General features: G+C 50.5%; 1 protein-coding gene across 1 annotated transcript in view; it reads left to right on the forward strand.

The window, feature by feature from the left end:
- Positions 1-4,123: 4,123 nt before the first annotated feature.
- LOC127578013 (mucin-6-like) overlaps positions 4,124-13,874 on the forward strand; it is a 121,571-nt gene continuing 111,820 nt past the window's right edge. Inside the window, exons 1-4 of the mRNA XM_052029719.1 lie at positions 4,124-4,211; positions 7,230-7,470; positions 9,685-9,811; positions 10,847-11,074. Coding sequence (XP_051885679.1) covers positions 4,124-4,211; positions 7,230-7,470; positions 9,685-9,811; positions 10,847-11,074 — 684 coding nt within the window. The remainder of the gene's footprint in view (positions 4,212-7,229; positions 7,471-9,684; positions 9,812-10,846; positions 11,075-13,874) is intronic.

Below are 13,874 nucleotides of genomic sequence, written 5' to 3' on the forward strand. Positions count from 1 at the left end.
AGATGGACAGGTCATCGAAGCGGGGGGAAGGGACCCACAGGAATAAGTGAAGACAAAGGAGTAGAGGGGGAGAAGAAAAAGAAGGAGTGGGGTTACCAGAAGTTGGAGAAATCTATGTTGAGGCCGTTGTGTTGGATACTCCCCAAGGCGGAAGATGAGGTGCTGTTCCTTCAACCTGCTTATTCCTGGATGGTGTCGAGCTCCTGGAGTCGTCGGCAGAGCTGGTTGTAGAGCGCAGGCCTTCAGTACTGCAGCTGGCATGGTGCCCGGACCCACAATGTTGGCCGTACCTGGTGCTGTCAGCTGCTTCCTGGGATCGTGCGGGGTGAATCAAATGAACTGATGGGGATTGGCATTGCTATTGGTTTATTATTGTCACTTGTACCGAGGTACAGTGAAAAACTTGTCTTGCATACTGATCGTACAGGTCAATTCACTACACAGTGCATTGAGGTAGTACAGGTAAAAACAATAACAGAATACAGAGTAAAGTGTCACAGCTACAGAGAACGTGCAGTGCAGGCAGACAATAAGGTGCAAGGTCACAACAAGATAAGATAAGGTAAGATCTCTTTATTAGTCACACGTACATTGAAACACACAATGAAATGCATCTTTTTGCGTAGAGTGTTCTGGGGGGCAGCCCGCAAGTGTCGCCAAGCTTCTGGCGCCAACATAGCACACCCACAACTTCCTAATCTGTACATCTTTGGAATGTGGGAGGAAACCGGAGCACCCGGAGGAAACCCACGCAGACACACAGGGAGAAGGTACAAACTCCTTACAGTGTCCGGAATTGAACCCAGGTCGCTGGCGCTGTAATAGTATTGCGCTAACTGCTACACCACCATGCCAGAGTCCACCTCACCATATAAGGGAACCGTTCAATAGTCTTATCACCGTGGGGTAGAAGCTGTCCTTGAGTCTGGTGGTCTGTGCCCTTAGGCTCCTGTATCTTCTGCCCGGTGGGAGAGGGGAGAAGAGAGAATGACCTGAGGGGAAGCTGAGGTGAAGACAGTTTGGTAGGTGACCTCACATTTATTCCACATTACATTCAACTTGCCCCTCCCCCCCCGGCTCACTGAGTATGCTTGTGTCCTCTCGAAGCCCCGTCACGTCCTCCTCACAGCTCACAGTCCCACTGGCTTTGGTGTCACCACATTGCAACATTCGATGCCTTCAGCCATATCATTGCTATAGATGGTGGAGATCTGGTGCCCAAGCACCGATCCCTGCAGGGCTCTCTAGTCACGGCCTGACGGCCTGAGAAAGGTCCATGTACTCCCACTGATTGCTTTCTGTCCAATAGCCAGTTCTCCATCTGTGTCATCTCACACCTCAATTTGTTGTCGTCCTGTGTGGGCCCATCTCAAAAGCTTTCTGATAAGCTCAGTACATCACATCTACCGGTTCCCCCTTATTTACTCGACTAATCACATAGCTCCAGTAGGTCGCACTTGGAGTATTGAGTTCAGTTCTGGTTGCCCTACTGTTGGAAAGATGTTATTAAACTGGAAAGAGTGCAGAGGAGATTTGCAAGGATGTTGTCGGGACTTGAGGGACTGAGTTATGGAGAGAGGTTGAGCAGGTTGGGACTTGTTTCACTGGAGTGTAGGAGAATGAGGGGTGATCTAACAGAGGTGTATAAAATCATGAGGGGCATAGAGAGGGTGAACGCACACAATCTTTTTCCCAGGGTTGGGGAATCAAGAACAAGAGGGCGTAGGTTTAAGGAGAGAGGGGAGAAATTTAATAGGAAATTGAGGGGCAACTTTTTTGTACGAAGGGTGGTGTCCATGTGGAACGATCTGCCAGAGGAAGTGGGTGAGGCAGGTACAATAACAACTTTTAAAAGACAGCTGGACAGGTACGTGGACAGGAAAGGTTCAGAAGGTTCTGGGCCACGTGCTGACAACTGGGACTAGCTTGGGATGGGGCATCTTGGTCGGCATGGACCAGTTGGGCGGAAGGGCCTATTTCTGTGCTGGATGATCTATGAACACTGTGAAGGAAGTCAGGTGCAAGTTCCATTTCATTGCCCCATGCCAACTGTAGTCGGTCCGGTCACTCTTCTCCACATCTCATTGTAGAGTCTACATGTCTTATGAGGATAGGTTGAGCGAGCGAGGGCTTTTCTCTTTGGAGAGGAGGAGGATAAGAGGTGGCCTAATAGAGGTGTACAAGATGATAAGAGGTACAGATTGAGTGGACAGTCAGAGTCTTTTTCCCAGGGCGACAATGGCTAACACAAGGGGACATAATTTTAAGGTGTTCGGAGGAAGGTATAAGGGGGATGTCAGGGGTAAGTTTTTTTACACAGAGAGTGGTGGGTGTGTGGAACGCACTGCCGGCAGAGGTTGTGGGGGCAGATACATTAGGGACATGTAAGAGACTCTTAGACAGACACATGAATGATAGAGAAATGGGGGGCCATGTGGGAGGGAAGGGTTAGATAGATCTTAGAGCAGGATAAAATGTCGGCACAACATTGTGGGCCGACGGGCCTGTACTGTGCTGTAGTGTTCTGTGTTCATTATCGATTCCGGCATTTTGTCCTCTACTAACGTTAGACAGGTCAGCAGCCCCCTGTTTTCCCTCTCCCTTCATCTTATATACTGGGGCCGCACTCTCTCCCCTTCAATCCACAGGAACCCCAAAAGATCACGACCAGAGTAATCTCCACGGCCACCTCTTCCAGAACTCTGGGATGTAGATCACCCGGTCTCCGGGATATCTCGGCTTTCTGGGTCGGCACCTTTCCTTTGTGTTGATACTAATGTCCTTCAGTTCCTCGCTGCCACCTGGTTCCTGCTTCTCTGACGCTGCTGGCAGCTTCCAGGAAGGCGGGTGCACACAGGGTCAGTAGGATTTCTCTGCTGTGTCCTGGCTCCCCAGTATAAATGTTGCTGCCTGTCACACACACACCCTCACTGCTCTTCACCTTGTCACATGCTGAACAGACAACCGATAATTCCCGAGGTGGGAAACAGCACAAAACATGGAACATAGAATAGTTCAGCACTGGACAGGCCATTCAGTCCACAGTGTCGTGTGGACTTTGATGCCCATTTTTACCAAATGTCCTCCTCCTGTGTATCATCCCCATCCCTCCGTTCCCTTCATATTCATGTGTCTGTCTAAAAGCCTCTTAAACTCCACCGAACTACCTGCTTCCACTGCTACCCCAGTAACCTATTCCAGGCACCTACCGCTCTCTGAGGGAAAGATTTGCTCCTCACGTTGCCTTTAAACTTTCTCCCCTCTAACCTGAAAATCGTCCTCTGGTGTTTTTGACGTTTCTACCCTGGGGAAAAGATTCCGACCGTCTACCCAATCTGCACCTCTCATAATTTTAAAAAAAACCTCTATCAGGTCTCCCCTCGATCTCCCAACACTCTCGGGGGAACAACCCAAGTTTGTTCAACCTCTCTTTATAGCACATGCCCTCTAATCCGGGAGGCGTCCTGATGAACCTCTTCTGCACCCTCTCCAAAGCCTCCGCATCCTTCCTGTAATGGGGCGATCAGACATAACTCTGAGATCAGAATCAAGTTGACTATCACTGGCTTGCATGATGTGAAATTTGTTGTATAGCGGTAGCCTTACAGTGCAGAGACATAGAATTACCATAAGTTTAAAAAATAACTAAATAGCGCAAGTAAAGGGAATAACGAGGTAGTGTCCGTGGGTTCGTGGACCAATGGTGGAGGGGAAGAAGCCGTTCCTGAAACGTTGAGTGTGGGTCTTCAGGCTCCCTGATGGCAGTAACGAGAAGAGGGCATGTCCCGGGTGGTGAGGGTCCTCAGTGATGGATGCTGCCTTCTTGAGTCTTCTGTTTTCACATGCTGGTGTGACATGCAACAAGCTTTCCCTGAATCCAGGAAACGTTAAATAAACAGTTGGATTTCTAGGTACGAATGGAAGTGGAAACTCACTGAGTTATCCATCTATTCATCCGAGAAACCTTGTGTCAGTACTGACTGCGTTGTACTGTGTCACAGGGGCTGAGACTATCTGGTCTGGAACCCTGACTGGTCCCTGACCACAGAACGTCCCAACCACAGAACCTGCCCCCACCCCGCCCCTGATCATCTCCCTCTGAGCAGGAGAACTGTAAGGACGGATGCTCCCAAAGCTCAGGCGAGCGTTCCGAGAGCCATCGGCTGGGATTGCGGGACTGTTTAACTTGCTGCAGCTCGGTGCAGACCTCAGTGAGCTTTAGGTCTTAAATCTAAAGGATTCGCTCCTCAGTGTCTGTCCTGCAGATTCATGACCCACCGGACCGCGGGGGCTGTGGGGCACAGGACGCCGGAGCAGAGGGTTTCAACCCGGAGCAGAGGGTTTCAACCTACAGCAGAGAGGGAGGCCATTCAGCCCACCGAGCCTATACCAGCTCTCAGACCAACACCAGTGCTGTCCCTCTACAGATTTTCCTATAACCCATTTCTCCCACATCCCCATCAGCTCCCCCCACCCCGCCCCCCCCGAGTTCCTCCACCAGCCCAACCCACACAAGGGCTGACTTACAGCAGCCAGTTAACCCACCAACCAGCACATCTCTGCTGAGCAGATGCAGCGCCTTGTGTATCCTGTTCAGTCTCTGGGACTCTGTGAAACAGCCAGGTCTCTACTAATGTTCCTGGAGATCTGCTGTGTATCGTTATAAATTCATTCAGCCCAATTTCCATATAATTGATCCTCAGGTCAAGGATGTCTGCTTGGCCATTTTAGGTCACCTTCGATCAGTAAGTAAAAATCATTTTGAGAAAAATATGCAGGCAATATACAAGAGGGCAGGCACGGTAGTGTAACGGTTAGCGTGATGCTATCACAGCACCAGTGACCCGGGTTCAATTCCGGCTGCTGTCTGTAAGGAGTTTGTACATTCTCCCCTTGTCTGCGTGGGTTTCCTCCGGGTGCTCCGGTTTCCTCCCACATTCCAAAGACGTACAGGTTAGGAAGTTGTGGACGTGCTATGTTGGCACCGGAAGCGTGGCGACACTTACGGGCTGCCCCCAGAACACTCTACGCAAAAGATGTATTTCACTGTGTGTTTCGATGTACATGTGACTGATAAAGAAATATTATGAAATCATAACAAAGTGAACATCTCCAAATGACTATCTGACAGATCCCTGCACAGGAGACAGCAGTCGTACTCTCTCACCCTCTCTGCTCATCAAAGGAGAGAATTTCCTTGCTTCATTAACCCCAAAACTGTTTTGTTTGCAGGGGAAAAGCTTCTGAACGATAAGGAAGTGAAAGAACAATTTCCGCATATTTTTTATTGTGAGTACTCCAACGTTACTCAAATCCGTCCCTTTGAGGTAGCAGCAGCTAATGCTGAATTATCCCTTCATTTCTCCTTCAGGTACCAGCTGTGTTGTTACCTCTCAGGATTTTCTGTTGCCCTGTGTACATTCAACAAACCAGTGCTGGTGACATCTCCCTCAACTGGCTTCTGGGTCTTTTTGATGATAATTAGTACTCTATTTCTATTCAACTATTTCTGGTTTTTGATGTGTTTTGATGAACAACTTTGAGAAAACATTGTTTTTTATTTGTTTAATTACGTGCGCAAAGAGTGTAGCAGTGAACATAACGCTATTACAGCACCAGCAACCTGGGTTCAATTCCCGCCGCTGTCTGTAAGGAGTTTGTACGTTGTCCCCGTGTGTCTGTGTGAGTGCTCCGGCTTCCTCCCACGTTCCAAAGAGATGTTCGGGTTAGGAAGTTGTGGACGTGCAGACTCTTAGCAGTGTGGAGGAACAGAGGGATCTTGGGGTCCACGTCCATAGATCCCTCAAGGTTGCCATGCAGGTTGCTAGGGTTGTTAAGAAGGCGTATGGAGTGTTGGCCTTCATTAGTCGGGGGATTGCACTCAAGAGCCGCAAGGTGATGTTGCAGCTCTACAGAACTCTGGTCAGACCACACTTGGAGTATTGTGTTCAGTTCTGGTCGCTTCATTATAGGAGGGATGTGGAAGCTTTAGAGACGGTGCAGAGGAGATTTACCAGGATGCTGCCTGGATTGGAGAGCATGTCTTATGAGGATAGGTTTGGTGATCTAGGGCTTTTCTCTTTGGGAGAGAAGGAAGATGAGAGGTGACCTGATAGAGGTGTACAAGATGATAAGAGCCATAGATCAAGTGGACAATCAGAGACTTTTTTTTCCAGGGCGACAATGGCTAACATGAGGGGACCTAATTTTAAGGTGATTGGAGGAAAGTATAAGGGGGATGTCAGGGGTAAGTTTTTTTGCACAGAGAGTGGTGGGAGCGTGGAACGCACTGCCGGCAGAGGTTGTGGGGGCAGATACATTAGGGACATTTAAGAGACTCTTAGATAGGCACATGAATGATAGAGAAATGGAGGGCCATGTGGGAGGGAAGGGTTAGATAGATCTTAGAGCAGGATAAAATGTTGGCACAACATTGTGGGCTGAAGGGCCTGTACGGTGCTGTAATGTTCTATGAAATGCGTCGTTTTGCATTACTGAGAATGCTCTGGGGGGCAGCCCACAAGTGTTGCCATTGGGACGTGGGAGGAGACACATTCTGAATCCAAACGGCCAAGTCACCGTGGATCCCGTGCATCTTAATCTTCTGGATGAGCCTCCCTGTGAGGGATCTCCTCAAACACCTTTGTGAATGTATTTGCCCTTTGGAATGTGGGACCCTTTGGAATGTGGGACGAAACCAGAGGAAACCCATGCAGACACGAGGGGGGGTGGAAAACGTACAAATTCCTTGCAGGCAGCAGTGGGAATTGAACCCGGGTCGCTGGCGCTGTAATAGCGTCACGCTAACCGCTGCACTACCCCAATCAGAAGGGATCACGCTGTGGGATTTGGCTGCACCAGGCCCTGATTGCAGTGAATGCAACCTTCCAGGGAAAACTTGGAGCCTGGATACAAAACTGGGACCTGCTGCCCAGCGGGATGGGGAGGTGAGGTGAGGGCGTCGGGCAGGGAACGTGCTGCCCAGCAGGACAGGGAGGTGAGGTGAGGGCGTCGGGCAGGGAACGTGCTGCCCAGCAGGACGGGGAGGTGAGGTGAGGGCGTCGGGCAGGGGACATGCTGCCGAGCGGGACGGGGAGGTGAGGTGAGGGCGTCGGGCAGGGGACATGCTGCCGAGCGGGATGGAGAGGTGAGGTGGGGGCGTCAGGCGGTGTCGATGGGATGGGGACGGTGGGGTCAGTAATGGACAACATCACACATTGTCTCCACAGCTCTGAAGAGAGCCGTCTGCACCACGTGGGGAAGGGGACATTTCAAGACCTTTGACAACTTCATGTTCGACTTTTACAAAACGTGCAACTATATTTTTGTCAGCGAGTGCAGAGATCCCTTCCCGGATTTCAGCGTTCAGCTTCGGAGGGCCAACAGCGGTGATATAAAAAGGCTCCTGATTCAACTGTATGGCACCACAGTCATGGTGAAAGCAGGGAGAATCAGGGTCAACGGTCAGCAGTGAGTACCTTTCGCATCGTTCAACATTCTTCACAGGCACAGTAGTGTAATGGTTAGCGTAATGCTATTACAGCGTCAGCGACCCGGGTTTCATTCCCGCTGCTGTCTGTAAGGAGTTTGTACGTTCTCCCCGTGTGTCTGCGTGGGTTTCCTCCGGGTGCTCCGGTTTCCTCCCACATTCCAAAGACATACGGGTTAGGAAGTTGTGGGCATGCTATGTTGACGCCGGAAGCGTGGCGACACTTGCGGGCTGCCCCCAGAACACTCTTAGATAGGCACATGGATGTGCAGAGAATGGAGGGATATGGACGTTGTGCGGACAGACGGGATCAGTTTAGCTGGGCGTTTCATTACTCGTTTAATTAGTTAGGCACACCACACCACAGGGCCTGTTCCTGTGCTGCACTGTTCTACGTTCTGTGATTGAATGTGTTAGTCTGATGACTCAGGATGTGTCGCTTGACCGACGGCCTTTTAGCACATCGTGGTTTGGGCAGTTCCCGGGATGGGGACCTCGTTGAGTGAAGGACTTTGGTGGGGTTGTGGTGATGGTGAACCGTCAAGGTATGAGCAGTCAGCGCCGGCATTGGTTGGGACGGAGTGAGAGCAGCAGTGAAGGGGGATTCAGGAGCGAGTGAGAGAGAGTGAGTGAGAGAGAGAGTTATTCTGGTGTTATTCTGGCTGGAGGTCTGTGACCAGTGGTGTTCCACAGATTGGTGCTGGGACCTCTATTGTCTGTGAGACGTATAACTGACTTAGACAGAAGTGCAGTGAGGTCGGTTAGTAAGTTTGCAGACGACACAAAAATGGTGAAGTTGTGGGCAGTTAAAAAGGTCGTCAAATGATACAATGGGGATAGGGATCAGTTGCAGTTCTGGTGTTGGTTTATTATTGTCACTTGTACCGAGGTACAGTGAAAAACTTGTCTTGCAGACCGATCGTACAGGTCAATTCATTACACAGTGCAGTTACCTTGAGTTAGTACAGAGTGCATTGAGGTAGTACAGGTAAAAACAATAACAGTACAGAGTAAAGTGTCACAGCTACAGGGAAAGTGCAGTGCAATAAGGTGCGAGGTCACAACAAGGTAGATGAGAAGTGGCAGATGGAGTTTAATCTGGGCAAGTGTGAGGCGTTGTACTTTGGGAGATCAAATGCGAAAGGACAGGACACAGTCAATGGCAGGACTCTTCACAGCATTGATGTACCAAGGGATCTTGGGGTCCAAGTCCATCGGTCCCTTAAAGTGGCCCACACCAGTGAATGGAGTGGTCGAGGAGGCATATGGCAGGCTTGCCTTCATCGCCAGGGGCATACTCTGTCAGGAAGTCATGTTGCAGCTGTATAAAATTTTGGTTGGGCCCCATACTTGGAGAATTGCATTCAATTCTGGTCACCCCATTTCAGGAAGGATGTGGAGGCTCTGGAGAGGGTGCAGAAGAGGTTCGCCAGGATGCTGCCTGGACTAGAGGGTATGAGCTATAAGGAGAGGTTGGACAAACTTGGGTTGCTTGCTCTGGAGTGGCAGAGGCTGAGGGGAGACCTGATAGAGGTTTATAAAATTATCAGAGGTGTTGACAGAGTAGGCAGAATCTTTTTCCCAGGGTAGAAATGGCTAAACCAGAGGACATGCATTTCAGGTGAGGGGGGTAAGTTCAAAGGAGATGTGCAGGGCAAGTTCTTTACACAGGGAGCGGTAGGTGCCTGGAATGTGCTGCCAGGGGTGGTGGTGGAGGCAGATACGATAGAAGTGTTTAAGAGGCTGTTAGACACATGAATATGGAGGGATATGGATCATGCGCAGGCAGAAAGAATTAGTTTAATTTGACATCGTGTTCAGCTCAGAAGTTGTGGGCCAAAGGGCCTGTCCTGCACGGTACTGTTCTGTGTTTTACGTTCACCTAAAGAAGGATAAAACCACCACAGAGGGACCGCAGTGAAGCTTCACTTGACCGGTTCCTGGGTCAGCAGGTCTGTCAGACGAAGAGAGGTTGAGTAGCCCCGTAACCTCGGGAGTTCAGAAAAATAAGCGGAGATCTCTTTGACGCGGTCAGACCTGGCTGGAGAGGGTTGGATCGGGGATCACAGTCTGGGACTGAAGGGTGGAGTGTTGGGTCACACAGCGAGGCCGGCGTTGGGGGCCAAGGTCAATGGGACAACTTGCTGCCCCCATTGTTGTTTTCAACATGGTGAACTGCTGCTGTTATTTGCCAGGAATATTCAATTGCCGTACAATGCAAATGGAATAAACATGAAGCCATTCGGGAACCTCGTCAGACTGTCGGCCAAACAGCAGGGCCTTGATGTCATTGTGGTCTGGAACAGCGAGGACTACCTGATGGTTGGTGCCTTTCTGCTTCATTTTACCACGTTTATTGACTGGAGTGGGGTTCCTCACAATTCTGTCCATTTCACAGCTTCTCAAATTATTCTCCTCTTCCCACAATACCGTTTGTGTATTGGTATTGATCTATTATTGTCACTTGTACCAAGGTTCAGTGAAAAACTTGTCTTGCAGACCGTTCGTACAGGTCAATTCATTACACAGTGCAGTTACATTGAGTTAGTACAGAGTGCATTGATGTAATACAGGTAAAAACAATAACAGTACAGAGTAAAGTGTCACAGCTACAGAGAAAGTGCAGTGCAATAAGGTACAAGGTCACAACAAGGTAGATCATGAGGTCAGAGTCCATCTCATTGTATAAGGGAACCGTTCAATAGACTTATCACCATGGGATAGAAGCTGTCCTTGAGCCTGGTGGTACGTGCCCTCAGGCTCCTGTATCTTCTTCCTGATGGGAGAGGAGAGAAGAGAGAATGACCCGGATGGGTGGGGTCTTTGATTATGCTGGCTGCTTCACCAAGACAATGAGAGGTAAAGACAGAGTCTATGGAGGGGAGGCTGGTGTCCGTGATGCTCTGGGCTGTGTCCACAACTCTCTGCAGTTTCTTGCAGTCCCAGGCAGAGCAGTTGCTGTACCAAGCCATGATATATCTAGATAGGATGCTTTCTATGGGGCATCAATAGAAGCTGGTGAGTGTCAAAGGGGACGTGCAAGTTTCTTCAGCTTCCTGAGGAAGTAGAGGCGCTGGTGAACTTTCTTGGCCGTGGTGACTATGATACCCCAGCACTGGATCATTCTTGGATCACAGGGGGAGCCAGTGCACCAAAGTGCTGCCCAATTCCCCCCACCCCCTGCCGGTGTTTAGAAGAATGAGGGGTGATCGTTTACTGAAATGTACTAAATTCTCATGGAGGCTGGCAGGATGGGACCCCGGTGGCGCAGCGGTTAGCACGACACTATTGCAGCGCCAGCAACCCAGGTCCGACTCCGGCCGCTGCCTGTAAGGAGTTTGTACATTCTCCCCCCAGTGGACACGGCAGACGCCGGGATCTGGAACAACCGACAACCTGCTGGAGGAAATCAGCGGGCCGGGCAGCATCTGCTGGAGGGGAGAGGAACCGTCCACGTTTTGGGTTGGGGACCCGGCCCGTCACGTGTTCTCCCTGCGGCCGCGTGGGTCTCCCCGTTTCCCAACGCGTACTGAAGCCGCGCAGGTCAGGGGATTGATTGGCCGTTGTAAACGGTCCCTGGTGCAGGTGGGAGGGAGGAGCATTGGTGGGGGGGGAATTGATGGGAAAGCACGAGGGACAATGGGGAGAGGGTGGATGGTGTGTGGCGATTCGTGCCGACGGTGGGTCCAGGGGCCTGTTTCCCGCCTGCGTGTCGTGCGGACCCTGTGAGGAGAGGCCCATCCTCTTCCGTCTCTCCTCAGACAACCATGGCTCCGACCAAAAGACTTGGATTCCAGTCCAGGTGAAGGGTCCCCACCCGAAACGTGGGCCGTCCGCTTCCCTCCACAGACGCTGCCTGACCCGCTGAGTCCCTCCTGCAGTGTGTGTGTGTCGCTCCAGAACCTGCAGAGTGTCTTGCGTCTCCAACAGAACACTGGCCTTCTTCATTCCTGAGGGAATCAGCTCATTAACCTTCAGTATTCATGCACTGATGTACAGGCCATTATAGTCAATGGCAGGACCTTCACCTGCATTGATGTACAGAGGGATCTTGGGGTCCAAGTCCACAGCTCCCTGAAAGTAGCTGCACAGGTTGATAGGGCAGTAAAGAAGGCGTGTGACATGCTTGCCTTTATTAGTTGAGGCACTGAGTTCAAGAGTCAGAAAGTTATGTTGCAGCTTTATAAAACTCTGGTGACACTGCATCTCGAGTACTGTGTTCAGTTCTGGTTGCCCCATTATAGGAAGGATGTGGAGGCTTTGGAGAGGGTGCAGAAGAGGTTCACCAGGACGCTGCCTGGATTGGAGGGCAGGTGCTATGGGGAGCTTTGAGGAGACGCCCCCTCATGTCCCCTTCCTGTCTCGGCCCCCTCACTGTGAAGGGTCCTGCCATTAACATTGTACTGTCTCTTTACATTTGATCTCCCCGGGTGCAACATCTCACACTTGGCTGGGTTAAACTCCATCTGCTATTTCTCCGCCCATATCTGCAACTGATCTATATCCCACTGTGTCCTTTGACAATCCTCTACACCATCCACAACACCACCAATCTTTGTATCATCTGCAAATTTACTAACCCACCCATCTACATTTTCATCCAGGTCATTTATGTACATCACAGACAGCAGGGGTCCCAGTACAGATCCCTGTGGAACACCACAAGTCACAGACCTCCAGCCAGAGTAAGTCCCATCAACCACTACCCTCTGTCTTCTGTGGGCAAGCCAATTCTGGATCCAAATGGCCAAGTCACCGTGGATCCCATGCATCTTAATCTTCTGGATGAGCCTCCCATGAGGGACCTTGTCAAACGCCTTACTAAAATCCATGTAGACAGCATCCACAGTTCTACCTTCATCAATCACCCTCGTCACCTCCTCAAAAAACTCAAAAAGTTAGTAAGGCATGACTTGCCCTGCACAAAGCCATGCTGACTATCCCTAATTAGGCCATGTTTTTCCAAATGTTCATAAATCCTATGCTGAAGCATCCTCTCCAGTAACATCCCTACCACTGACGTGAGACTCACTGGCCTAACGTTTCCAGGATTATCCCTGATTCCCTTCTTGAATAATGGGACTACATTAGCTACTCGCCAGTCCCCTGGGACCTCACCTGTGGCTAGGGAAGACAGAAAGATCTTGGTCAGGGCCCCAGCAATCTCATCTCCTGCCTCTCTCAATAACCTGGGGTAGATCCCATCAGGCCCTGGGGACTTATCCACCTTTAATGTTCTTTAAGAGACCCGACACCACCTCCTCCTTTATCTTGAAATGCCTGAGCATATTAGCACGCTCCACACTGATCTCACCATCCTCCACGCCCTTCTCCTTGGTAAATACCGACGCAGAGATTTCATTTGGGACCTCACCCACATCCTCTGCCTCCAAGCACATGTTCCCTCCTTTATCCTTCAGTGGTCTGACCCTCTCCCTAGTTATTCTCTTGCTCTTAATGTCTGTACAGAATGCTTTGGGATCCATATTCTCCACTGACCCCATGCATCCGAACTCTCTTGATGAACTGATCACGTGGGACCTTGTCAGATGCCTCAATGAAGTAAGACCCCACCTTCCTTTATTTGGCCGAGTTGCCACACACTGAGCCAATCAGAAACAACGTTTAACAAAGCTGCTGGCTCCTCCCCTCTGCTGCTGGGACTGCTGTGAATGCATCTTGGTCGGCATGGACCGGTTGGGCCGAAGGGCCTGTTTCCGTGCTGTACCACTCAATGACTCCCATATTTTATTTTTCCAGGAAAGGCGACGCCTTCAGATACTTCCACAGAATATTCCACCTGGCCCGACCTTGTCCGTTCTCAAAGACTGTCCATCTCTCCCAACAGCCCCTCTGTGTCCGCCTCACCGCCACTTGGCTTTGTGTCACAGGCAGCCTTGTGCTTGGCCTCTTCCCCTCAAGACGCCAAGAAGAATGATTTTCAATCTGCTGACTGTAGTGTAGCGGTCAGTGCGACGCTATTACAGCGCCAGCGACCCAGGTTCAATTCCCGCCGCTGTCTGTAAGGAGTTTGTACGTTCTCCCCGTGTCTGCGTGGGTTTCCTCCGGGTGCTCCGGTTTCCTCCCACATTCCAAAGACGTACAGGTTAGGAAGTTGTGGGCGTGCTATGTTGACGCCGGAAACGTGGTGACACTTGCTGGCTGCCCCCCCAGAACACTCTATGCAAAAAGATGCATTTCACTGTGTGTTTCGATGTTCATGTGACTAGTAAAGATCTTATCTTAATATTATTTGTCAACAAAAGCTGACAATAATTTAGCAGAGGTAAGTATGCATGGAGTGGGAGTGGGAGTGGGAGCCCCCTCCTGTTCAACCAGTTAGACCATGGCTGATCGTTTCCCTCCACTTCACTTGGTGTCCCCT

This window comes from Pristis pectinata, chromosome 14, assembly GCF_009764475.1.
Source record: "Pristis pectinata isolate sPriPec2 chromosome 14, sPriPec2.1.pri, whole genome shotgun sequence".
NCBI lineage: Eukaryota > Metazoa > Chordata > Chondrichthyes > Rhinopristiformes > Pristidae > Pristis > Pristis pectinata.